The sequence below is a fragment of the Puntigrus tetrazona genome, chromosome 11 (assembly GCF_018831695.1).
Source record: "Puntigrus tetrazona isolate hp1 chromosome 11, ASM1883169v1, whole genome shotgun sequence".
Lineage (NCBI taxonomy): Eukaryota > Metazoa > Chordata > Actinopteri > Cypriniformes > Cyprinidae > Puntigrus > Puntigrus tetrazona.
In genome coordinates, this window is record NC_056709.1 from 3,960,345 (window position 1) to 3,972,557 (window position 12,213).

Here is a 12,213-nt window from a genome sequence, read left to right on the forward strand (position 1 = left end):
CCCCCTGTATGCATAGGTTTTCTCCACAACCCAAATGAATGTGTGTGTGTTTCAATTGCTAACAAGCTTTTACCAACACTTAAAGTATTTTTTCTTAACTCTTAACATGGCAAGACACCAACATCACACAATTAGTCAAACAGTAAATTCTCTGGCCAAAACCACATTTCGTTAAGTAAATACAAACTCTTTCTACATAACTTTACATAACATTTCTGCTAACTTTATTAAAACCCAGCAAACCTGAATCAAAATTGAATCGTTCAGTCAAAACATTAGCACTAGCTTTCTATCCAACTGAAAACAATCAATCATAGCGCATAGACTGACAACAAAAACCTGCTTTACAAAAACCACACTACTTGTCATGTTTCAGTAATATAATAAACAATATAAAAACCAGTTTTGTTTTTTTGCAATTTAGAAAAAGGTTGTGCGGAAAAATATACAAGGATAAAGTCATTACGAACATTAAAAATAATCTGGGACAGTGTTTCACTTTAACTTAAAGTTGTTCAATTGAATGTACAAATCAAACTTTTAGCTGAAATAATCACAAAATAAAACTGTCTTATAACTATCTGTCTTTTAAACTATTTAAGAATTATGTATATGGGCAAACATAAAGCTACAAATGAAGACTTTGGGTGATACACAAAAAAACACACCCGCACAGATATATATATATATATATATATATATATATATATATATATATATATATATATATATATATATATATATTGTGTAAATAAATGTTTTCACAGGAAAACATGCCCTGACTGCTCTCTGGTGGTGAAAAGAGGGAAAAGAAAGTGGTCCACAAGATATGGCGCCTTTAGATCTAGTTAGGTGCTCCTTTAAATACACGTTCATATCATGACATTAGTAAAGCACATAAAAATAGTTTTTCTGTCAAAATATGAAAACAAAGGATATTGTAGTAGGCCAAGTCCGTTTAATGGTTGAGAATTGTCTTGTTTCTTGAAACCTGTCATGATTTCAGTGGCAGCTTCAGTATCAACGCTTTGAATGAGATGACATTGGGAACTGGTGTGTCATATAGTACTTCCAGAGTTTCCATTTGAAAAATCCATTAGACATCCTAGATCATTTTTAAATGGAACTTTTCCAGAGGCAAAAGGGTCATTTGGAGTCATTTGTAGCCTCAGGGCTAGTGCTTCATGTTATTGATTTCCTCACATGGCATTTACGATTTCAAGTAAACTATTTAGTAGTAGCTGATGACAATAAAGTTACAAACAATATATTTCTAAAAATAATAATAATAAATAATCCTAGTTTTATGTTGAAACTGCAATGCGTAAATTGTGCCTCTTTGTCTCCATCTATGTTTAATAATCAGGAACTGCAGATCCTTGCGGAATTATATTCCATGCGTGTGAATACGTTTTCACCGTATATTGCCATCTGAACAAATAAGTACCAAGTCTGCCACGCTTTGTTCTGAGGACAAGCGTTACAATAAACTGAGGAAAGCATTACAATAAATCGCGCTATCAATTAATCTAATAATCGATTATCAGCTCGTATCACATCAAACCCTGCAAATTTAGGATTGAACTTTATTCTCAAATGATTAATGTTAACAATATCAGCATTGTGTGATGTGAAGTGTGTATTAGCGTGCAGATTTAAATGTATGTACAGTCTAAAATCTGTTTTATTGATGTCACATCATTTGAATTTCACTGGTTACAAAACTGAGGTAAAGACGCACAGAGCGCAGAGAAGTACAAAACATCATTATAAACGAACCATTGTGAATCGGGCTTAGGAAACGCAATAGTTTTAAACACCGAGTGGTTAAGTACTTGTTCAAATACTGAAAAATAAAAAAAATTAAAAAAATAAAAATTGCGTACTGCAGCTTTAAGCATCCTTTTGTCTCAGAAGTTTAGCCAGGTGCCTACATAGTGGAGATCAAAATTAGACAACAACCTACAGTTTCCTCAATTTTCCTAAAATTGAAACCACTGCGTAGTTCTAAAAAACGAACAACCAAACATTGCAAAACATGAGTTCAATATATTCTCAATATTAAAAAAAATATTTGAAAAAGAGTGCCGTTTAAAATTAGACAACACTTTCAGATGCCTTCTAGTTGCTATTAATCTGCCCCCCTCCTTAATTACATTTTAGAAACCCTATTTAACTGGCATTCTGACTTTCCAGTTTTTACTGACTTTGCAAGGTGGTAAGCCATTCTAAAGTGCCTGAAATCCTTAGAAGATTGACATGAACCATGAAATGGTCAGCCCAAATTTCTGACATAAACCTATTTTAAAATCTCTGGAAAATCCCCATTGACAAAGTTATGATTAAGAACCCGCTATCTGGTCTGTGTAAAAGACTGGAACAGGATTTCACTAATCACGTTTTCATAAATTATGCTCCAATCTCCACTGTACATATGGTTAAAACTGCGTCAATATTTTATAATGTGGTTACATTTGATTTTGATAGTCCACTTTAGACATTGTACTATTTATGAGTAACTCTAACTATGTCAACCTTATTCTCATTCATTTGCAACTACATGTCTTTGACAGAGCAAGGTTTAATAGAATCATTTGACATGTACTTACAAAGATTTTTATAGTCAGCATGTTGCATGCTGAGGAGCCATCAAAATAAAGCGTTAGAAGATATTAAGCAAACAGTCTACCAATACTCTAATGACTGCTAGTTGACATGTGGAACTACTGAAATAAAGGTGTTAAACCTAAAAATGTTATTCTTTTTATTTTACCTCAAACACACAAAAACAGATTAAAGTTTAAAGAACATGATATATCACAAATGTATTGTGGAACAATCCTCTCTTCCACTAGCAAAAGCTTCGGTCCAGTTTTTTCAGAGCTCCAGTGCAGACTGGTGGCTTGATTCCCTGTACAGGAAATACACAAGGTTTGTGTATGAGCATGTGCGTTAGTTCAGCAATTAGAAATAGTAAATGTGAAGAGACACGTGCATACTTTGTACAAACTGCATACAAGGTTGAAGAGAGTGGACATAGCCTTATCTTCCCATTCACTAGTGTATTCCTGAGGAGGAGAAAAAGAAAACTACCATAGATCTCGATAACTCTCTCACAAGTAATGAGAGTGTCCTACTTCAGCACAATAGATAGTTAGTTTAGTGTAAATGCTTTGGTTTGGAAAGGCCTCACCCCATTGAATGTGATCCAGGGAACATGAGTGTGTGCTGGTTTGAGTGCTTGTGTCTTCGCTGCATTTTGATGCATCAACCTGTGGCCAAGCTCTCCTCTGGTACAAGACTCTATAGTCTGCCATTTAACAAATGGCGCATAGAGCTGCAAACACTGCCAAAGGAAAACAGACTCATAACAGCTCTCCACCATCCTAAATATAAAGCTGTAATGTTGGCTCAGAGACACTTACAGGCTTAGCAGATTTTAGTACATCTGCAGATGACTCCATGCAGTGAATGATAGGAAATGCTGCATGACTGGCTGCATATAAAACACATGCCTATTAAAAATAATAATAAAATAAAATGTAATGCTTAACCAGAGAGAAACCTTCATCAACAAAACCTAATTAGCTACCTTTCTGTATTTGCTGCCTTCACACAGACATTTCATGAGGTTAGCAATAGCATATTGCCAAGATAACACAATACACCAAGCATAACACACAAGCACATACTGGATAAAAAAAGATTTATCATCTAATGAAATATGTATTTTATTTATACCACAGTAAACATTGTTGTTAGCTAACAAACTAACCTCAACCATGTTAGAGTGGCACTCTGGTTCTCCATGTTGACATGAGAATGAATTCTCTTCGGGAAGCTCCTTAAATGATAAGTTAACGCTCATTAACAAGTAACTTCATGACATTTACTCCATTACAACAAACAGCTGTACCTTAGCATTGCCGAAGGGCACCAGGTGGACTTTCAATATATCTTTTAGTAAAGTCCATGTTGGGAAGAGTTGTTCTGTAAGGAACGCTCTGCAGCCTGGACACAGGCTCTCGTAATAGACGGTGATCTCTACAGGAGGAACCACTGGGTCAGGCCGGGTAGCGTTCAGCTCCATACATTGTTTCCGAACCTACTCAGATGCAAAACAAAAAGATACAATTATTACTTGTTTTTTTGTCTGATTGCACTAAAACCATGTGACGAATAAAATCAGTAAATCTGTATCTGTTAACATGAAAATGCATTGCTAAATTATTGAAATATTAATATATATAATCTCAGGCATATAAAACCTCAGTCAGAGGACTTAGGTTGAAAAAAAAAAAACAGTTTGGAAATTCTTAGTTTGATGCATGCATTTTCATGTGGTATATATCATCATCAAACACTTTTTTTTATTGTTATTGCAAGCTTGATATACTCAGAAATTGATTTAGAATTATACTAAAGTGTAAAAACTTCACAAAGATGAAAAGGTGGTAAATGCATCTAAATCATATCAGAGATTCTCAGCATTCTTGACCCAAAGGGGACCATTGCACAATATAATATGCCAAGCCATGTTATGTTTCTTTTTTTTAACATTCCGAGACTATATTTATATATTTATGGAAGGAAAAATAATACTTGTATTGTTTGTTTTCCTTACATAAATAAATGCAATATGTTTTTCTTGAATTAAGTTCAGGTCAGCATATATTTCACAATTTTATTTGTGATGGAAATGAATGTTTTAAGGATACAAAATTTAAGGTGAACAAAAAGATTTAGTCATGGCTTGAAAGTACATAGTTATGATTATGGCATAGTCAGATTTAAAGTTAAACAAATTCTATTAAGATCATCTGTAAACCAACTATTAACATGTACGTCTGACCCTAAATGTAGAGTATATAAGAGCATACAGTTTTAGACATGAGGCTCATCAATCTTATTATATGAACCACAAAACCTCGTGGCCTGCTTAATTGGAAGCGGTTTGTGTTCAAAAGCATGACAATAATTTAGAAGCACAAAGAAGTCTTGTGAAAGTGCTGCTGAACACAGTCCATCAGTGCAATATTCCATAAGTCAAAATTCTAAACAAAGAGTAAAAAAAAGAAAAAAAGGAAAAAGTAACATCTGTATTGTAGGCCTTGGGATTCATCAAGATTATATTCTGTAATATTTGATCTATTAATAAGCCACTACTCATTACAATCACGATACTGAGCTGCCAGAATGCTCTTATCACTTTAAAATTGGAAAAAAAAGTTGTTTCAACACTTAAATCAGCTTCTTAATTAGACTTACCCCACATTCTATGGCGATCTCCAGAGACCTGCACCATTGAGAAGGAGGGTATCCACACGAAGGCTTTGGGTGAGATTTACACTGGATTTCATAAACTCTGAGGAATATGACATGAAACACACAGAGCAATAGAGTTTTCATGCTGTTGGTATTCAGTCTCTGAGCTTTCTGAGAGCAGAATGAAAGCTTGTGCACACTCTCCTCCTATCAAAATAACCTCAGAGCTCCAATCAACTGTGAGCAGCTGCAGCTGAACACACACAACACTCACTGACCTCAGATCAGAAGAGAGAGGCTGTTCATTTCAAAACAAACATTATACAGTATGTCATTAACTAAAACAACAACAATAAATATATATTGCATGAGCTGAATTCAGAGATCTATTACTTTTTCTATGTACACAAAAGGCCTATTTCTCTCAGATATTGTTCACATACCTGCCTAAATCTGTGTCAGTGAGCACTTCTCCTTTGCCAAGATAATGAATCTATCTCACAGGTATGGTATTCGCGATTCTGGATAAATGGTTTAATTTGAATTAATTATTAAACATTTTAATTATTATGTATTTGTGATATATTTAGTATACCAACTGTTAATATTAAATTATGAGAAAGTGGTTTGAAAGAATGATTTAATGTCTCATAAATATACTTCACTTGTTTCATTACTGGATGAATCAGCATTTTTGAACAAATCTCCATCTCACGCCATAGGCATCAATGTTTAAATAGTGTTGAACTGTTAACTTTAATCCCAGTATTTCTGCGACAATGTGAATGAATACATAAACAATACGTTGTAATTTTGTTTGTGAAGCTGTTACTGAAACATATCTGTCTGTTCCGTATCAGTGGCAGCGTTAACACAGATTTCAATGTTCCGGTAAGACTTTTTAAAAGTTTAGCATTAAAGGTTGTCGTTTAAAAATGACCTAAAAGTGCAGCTCTAGTAAAGCTATAACAGTATTTATCAAAGTACACACACTTTTGAACTAAAAGCTCTAATATTAGACGCTATTCAGTGCAGCTATATGAACACAAATGAACTGCAGAAGATATGGCTGAATGATATTTTTTTTAATCACAGTTCGTTTAGATCAACACGATCAACACGATCATGATCAATTACTGAACTTAATGATTTCAGACCCGTGGCTCTAACGTCTGTGGTCATGAAATCATTTGAAAAACTGGTTTTGGGTTATCTGAAGGACTCTACAGGACCCTTACTGGACCCCCAGCAGTTTGCCTACAGAGCAAACAGGTCAGTTGACGATGCAGTCAATATGGGACTGCCTTATGTTCTGCAACACCTAGACAGACCAGGGACTTATGTGAGGATCCTGTTTGTGGACTTCAGTTCGGCCTTCAACACCATCATACCAAACCTCCTCCACCCCAAACTAACCCAGCTCTCATTGCCCACCTCCGTCTGTCAGTGGATCAGCAGCTTCCTGACAGACAGACAGCAGTTAGTGAGGCTGGGAAAATTCTCATCCAGCACCCGCACAACCAGCACTGGAGCCCCTCAGGGTTGTGTCCTCTCCCCACTACTCTTCTCCCTCTACACGAATGACGGCACCTCTAAAGATGCCTCTGTCAAACTCCTGAAGTTTGCGGACGACACCACAGTCATCGGCCTCATACAGGACGGTGACGAGTCTGCTTACAGACAGGAGGTCAAAGAGCTGGCTGAATGGTGCAGTCTGAACAACTTGGAGCTCAACACGCTCAAAACAGTGGAGATGATAGTGGACTTTAGGAGCCCCTTGCACTCCCCCCACTCACCATCATGGACAGCACTGTGGTAGCAGTGGAGTCATTCAGGTTCCTGGGCACCACCATCTCCCAGGACCTGAAGTGGGACATTCACATTGATTCCATTGTTAAAAAGGCCCAGCAGAGATTGTACTTCCTTTGTCAGCTGAAGAAGTTCAACCTGCCACAGGAACTGCTGAAACAGTTCTACTCGGCCATCATAGAATCCATCCTCTGCACTTCCATAACTGTCTGGTTCAGCTCAGCTACCAACTCTGACCTCAGAAGAGGGTAGTAAGGACTGCTGAGAGAATCATTGGTACAACCCTCCCCACTCTCCAAGAACTGTACCTATGCAGATTGAACAAAAGGGTTAAGAAAACACTCTGGACCCCTCACATCCAGCACACTCCATCTTCGAACTGTTGCACTGAGTACTAGAACAGCCAGACACAGGAACAGTTTCTTCCCCCAGGCAGTCCATGTCATGAACACTTGAGGACACTTATTTATTTAACATACAGATTTGCACATAACACTGCACAAACGTAATTCCTGTTTACACTTGAATGTTTATAGTATATATATATATATATATATATATATATATATATATATATATATATATATATATATATATATATTTTTTTTTTCTGTTTTGCATCTTTTATATTTTGTATTTTGTATATTGTATACAATTCTCTTTATTATCTGTCTTGTCTTGTTATCGTGTTGCACAGTAGAGCTTCTGCCACTAAAACAAATTCCTCGTATATGTAAACATACCTGTCAATAAAGTGATTCTGATTCTGGTCACGTCGACTTAACTTTCCACATCCACCCCAACCCGTTTACCTTAAGAAGATGGAAGTACGGTCCTCTTTTTAAGCAATCACACAGCGGGAGTAAAATGGTACAAAATGATTTTGTTTTGCTGTCTCCTTTTAATGATATTGAAAACGGTGTAGTACCTTATCCCGCTTGCTAGATGGGGAATGAACCCAGCGCTCTGATTGGTCAAAATATATGTTTAATTGCTGTTGCTTGACTTAAGCACTGTAAGTGAACAAAGGCATCACTAGGTTTTTGCGCAGTTTAGTGACAAATCGTACCAGATAACTTTGAAGTCAAAATGCGTACCTGCTATGCAAAATGGGCTCAGGTTGGCAGGTCTGAATTACATCCCTAAACCTATTATTCAAACCATATCTATACTTTAATCTTTAATTAAGGAGTAGGTCACTTGCAGAACAAAGATGTATCAATATGTTATGTCGTGTTTAAACTTAAAAAAATCTGGGAAAAAAAAGGTAGGAAGGCATTAAGACACATCCGAATCCAAAGTTAGTTTCACTTCCTGCCTCATATGCTTTCATCTCCCAGCGTCACCAGGGCCATCTAGAAGCCATTCGATAACATCAGCATTTGGTTAGATGATTGAACTAATCAGAGCCAACAAACTGTGCAAACTGTATATACTGTATATATATATATATATATATATATATATATATATATATATATATATATATATATATATATATATATATATATACAAACAATCATTATGGCTGACAGAGGAGAAGTTGGCTGACCCCAAAACTAGTAGGCCTATCTCAGCTGGGGAAAGCGTCAAATCAGTAACCACGAGTGGTATCCTTGGCTCACAGCCTCAGTTTTCTTGCTGGGTATGCTTGTAATTTGCAGTTCATCGACATGGTGTTTGGAGCCGTACTTTGTTTGAAAATTTGAGTTGTCTAACCAAGGCAGCAGTGAGACTTACAAGCAACCATGCATTTTAAAACTTTTGGGGAATCTTGGGTGGATCACCAGCCCAGTGAACAAGTGCACAGGGAAACCGAGATACACAATAAAAAGGTGAAGAAAAATATTTCAATATTTGGTAAACAGACACTTTCATTTAGGGGACACAATGAAAGCACTGGATCCACAAATTGGTTCTCCTTTCTTTTATTGATGCAAACAATGCAGGCTTACATTACCACCTGTCCACTAACAAAGGACATGAGGCAAAACACAAAACCACCTGATTACTGCTATTACTAAAGTGATGGGAGAAGAGATACAAGGGGAGAGCACCAAAGAGCCTTTTGTGGCTGTCATGGTAGATAAGACCACAGACATAAGTAATGCAGGTCAGCTCGCTCTGGTCCTGATTTATGTGACAGACATGGTTGTCAAGGAGTGGTTTCAATACAGGCAAGCGAGACAATAACATTACTGTTCTTATTATCCATTTCTTGGAGGAATATAAATGTCTACGTGAAGTTGCGGTGCAGTGTTTCATTATGTCATCTGGACTAAATGTGGTGCAGGCTAAAGATAAGGAGAAGCTACCTATGGATTTGTGCAACTGCTTGCTAATAGGTAGCCATTATTATTTTTAATTAAATCCAGTGATCCAAGTTTCATTTAATCAAATCTTTCTTTCCATTTATTTAATTGGTTTACTCAAATTACAAGTTAAATATTGTAACCAATTAAGTAATTTTTTGTGATAGCCTAATGTGATAACCGAATAAACAAAAAAAATTGTATTCACTTGGTATATTCGATTGATTTTATAGCTTTAAATTTGTGAGAATATGTCTGCATTTAATATGGAAACATGTTGCACTAAAAATCATTTTGTGAAAGCTTAAGAGAAACAGGTACAAGCTAAAACAAGGTTGGGTCTCCTCTATGCAACCTGTTGAGAGTTAACCACTTTGTAAAGGGGTTACAGGACAGGCACTGTGTGAAGTTCTCAGTTCACAGCCTTAAAATCCATATGAAGCTACAGAAAACAACAACAAAAACACTAGGTGGCTTTAGATCAAGCGGGCTGATCTATGTGCAGTTGCTACTGGGACTGCATATTGGGACCTGATCAACCCTGGCCGGGTCACCTGGGAGATGGTGTTTGATGTTAAAAGACCAAACACGTCCAAGGACCTCAGGGAACATTACTGATGATGATTCCCATTGCAACAGGACAATGTATCTTGTAAGGTCAGGACACACCAAGCAGACTTCAAAGAATTAATGGTGAAGTAAAAACTACTTATCTTATGCTATTAACGCTGACGTTAATACATTTTTTGAAAATTGTGTTGTAATAGATGGTTTGGCATATGGCTGGGCAATGATTTTAATTATACCTGTAATTCAATATTAGACTCTGTGGCCCCAGTAAAAAATAAAAACAAGGACATTAGCAAATATAGAACCATGGATAAAGGGCAGCTAAAGTGGTTAATTAGATGACAATGGGGAGGGAAAACACAAGCGCATCGCAAAACTGTTAGACAGAGAAAAACAAAATCAAACTGATCAGACTGAAGTCATGACAAGATTTGCTTATTTTTCTAATTTAATTGAACCAATAGTCACAATTTTAGGTTTCTTTTTAATATAATTAATGATTTGACAAACCTGTGGCCTAATAGTGTGTCAATTTGCATAGTTTTTTTAGGTCTTTTTTTTGGATAAGGTCTCAAAGGGCTTTTATTATCCCTTATTAATGAAAATAATATTTTTGAAAAATAAGAAGTCTGGTTTTAGAGCAGACCACTGAAACTGACCTTTTGCGAGTGACAGATGATTTATTGAAAGCAAAGGATGCTGGTGAATGTTCAGTTTTAGTTCTATTGATAAAGCTGACCACTCCATTTTAATCAATAGATTGAAAACATGGGTTGGGGTTTCAGGGACAGCACTGGATTTGTTTGTGCCTTATTTGTCAAAAGGGACATTTGAAGTTGAAGGCTAGGTGTAAAGTGGTATGTGGAGTTCCTCAGGGATCCCTTTTAGGACCAAATTTGTTTTCAATTTACATGCTTCCTTTAGGTGTGGTAATCTGACAACATAATATAAATTTTAGTTTTTATGCAGATGATTTACAATTACTTATTGTACAATTATAATTGTCATTGAGTTCTAAGGATCTAAATAGTCTAAACGTTCTTTAAGCATGTATAATAGATTTAAAAAATTGGATGGCTATAAACTTTTTGCAGTTAAATATCGAAAAAAAACTAAAGTGGTAATAATTGGTCAGAGTAGAAATCTGATTGAGCTTGCACTAAGTATATATATATATATAGAATTAGAATTACATGTAAAGAAATTGGTTCAATCTTGTTTTTATAAGTTAAGAAATAGTGAGATGGTTTTTAAATTTTAATGATATTTAAATTTTTTATTCATTTATATTTCTTCCCCTATTGATTATTGCTATGCCTTGTTGTTTTCTAAACCATCATAATTTGCAACAAGACTATTGACACGAACAACAGTTATATCATCATATTACACGTGTTTTAGCTTCTTTACATTGGTTTATCTGTTTGTTTTAGGATTGATTTCAAGATTATTTATTCATTGACATATAAAGCTCTAAACTGCTTGGCACCTTTGTATTTAACTGAACTTTTGAAATTGTACAGGGCAAGATAGGGCTTTTGCAGTGATGGCTCCAAAACTATGGAATAGTTTGCCAGCGGATATCAGATTTTCTGATTTGCTGTCTGTTTTTAAAGGTTGTTTGAAAAAATATTTGTATAGATGTGCTTATAATGTCTTGTGAATACTGTTCCTTTTTACTTTATGTATTGCTTTATGTATAACAATGAAAAAGTCAGTTGACGCCAAATGACAGGGACTGTCTTAAAGAACAAGCAAATCTGTACAGAGCTCCTCCAGTCTGTAAAGATTGACGATTGGCTATTTTGACAGGAAGCAGGACATCCTTCGCTGTGGTAGCCAATAAATAGCTAAATGAATTATTCCCTGAAATAGGAATTTCACATTTCAGTATGATATAGACAGTGAAATGTATCTGTGCTGTACTATATTTTACTGTAGAAATTCCACTATATAAAAACTAATTTCAAGGTGGTTGCATCACTGACCCAAAAGCCATGTTAACCGAGTTGGTTCATTTGTGCAGTGTACTCAGTGTCCACTGAGACGCATTCAAAATGCATGTGTAACGGAAATGGTAAATGCATCTTGGCTGACAACTTGTGATTGATTCACTGAATCAATCACAAGTTGTCATTTCAGCACTCTGAAAACTGGACTTCACGCTCTTTCAACTTTCAGGGTGTTGTATTTAATTTATGGGAATTTCAGAGAGCTGCTAATATGTGAGAGTCCTGGACCTTCTTGGAGGGATTTC

At 35.8% G+C, this 12,213-nt stretch overlaps 1 protein-coding gene across 1 annotated transcript; it reads right to left on the reverse strand.

Moving 5' to 3' along the window:
- Window positions 1–1,636: 1,636 nt before the first annotated feature.
- si:dkey-197i20.6 (gamma-interferon-inducible lysosomal thiol reductase) lies at window positions 1,637–5,447 on the reverse strand. Its single transcript, XM_043251577.1, has 7 exons — window positions 5,269–5,447; window positions 3,917–4,105; window positions 3,776–3,844; window positions 3,426–3,515; window positions 3,194–3,346; window positions 3,000–3,068; window positions 1,637–2,911 (listed from the first exon to the last, which is right to left on the reverse strand). The coding sequence occupies exons 1-7, from the start codon at window positions 5,407–5,409 to the stop codon at window positions 2,852–2,854; spliced, it is 771 nt and encodes a 256-aa protein (XP_043107512.1). The 5' UTR covers window positions 5,410–5,447; the 3' UTR covers window positions 1,637–2,851.
- Window positions 5,448–12,213: the final 6,766 nt, after the last annotated feature.

Bases quoted from the DNA above. Each gene is read 5' to 3' on its own strand.
- si:dkey-197i20.6 (XM_043251577.1), bottom strand. From the start codon at position 5,409: ATGAAAACTCTATTGCTCTGTGTGTTTCATGTCATATTCCTCAGAGTT. The intron at 3,845-3,916 runs GTACAGCTGTTT...TTATCATTTAAG, and splicing joins TGCCCTTCGGCAATGCTAAG to GAGCTTCCCGAAGAGAATTC. The intron at 3,516-3,775 runs GTTAGTTTGTTA...TATTTTTAATAG, and splicing joins GCCACTCTAACATGGTTGAG to GCATGTGTTTTATATGCAGC.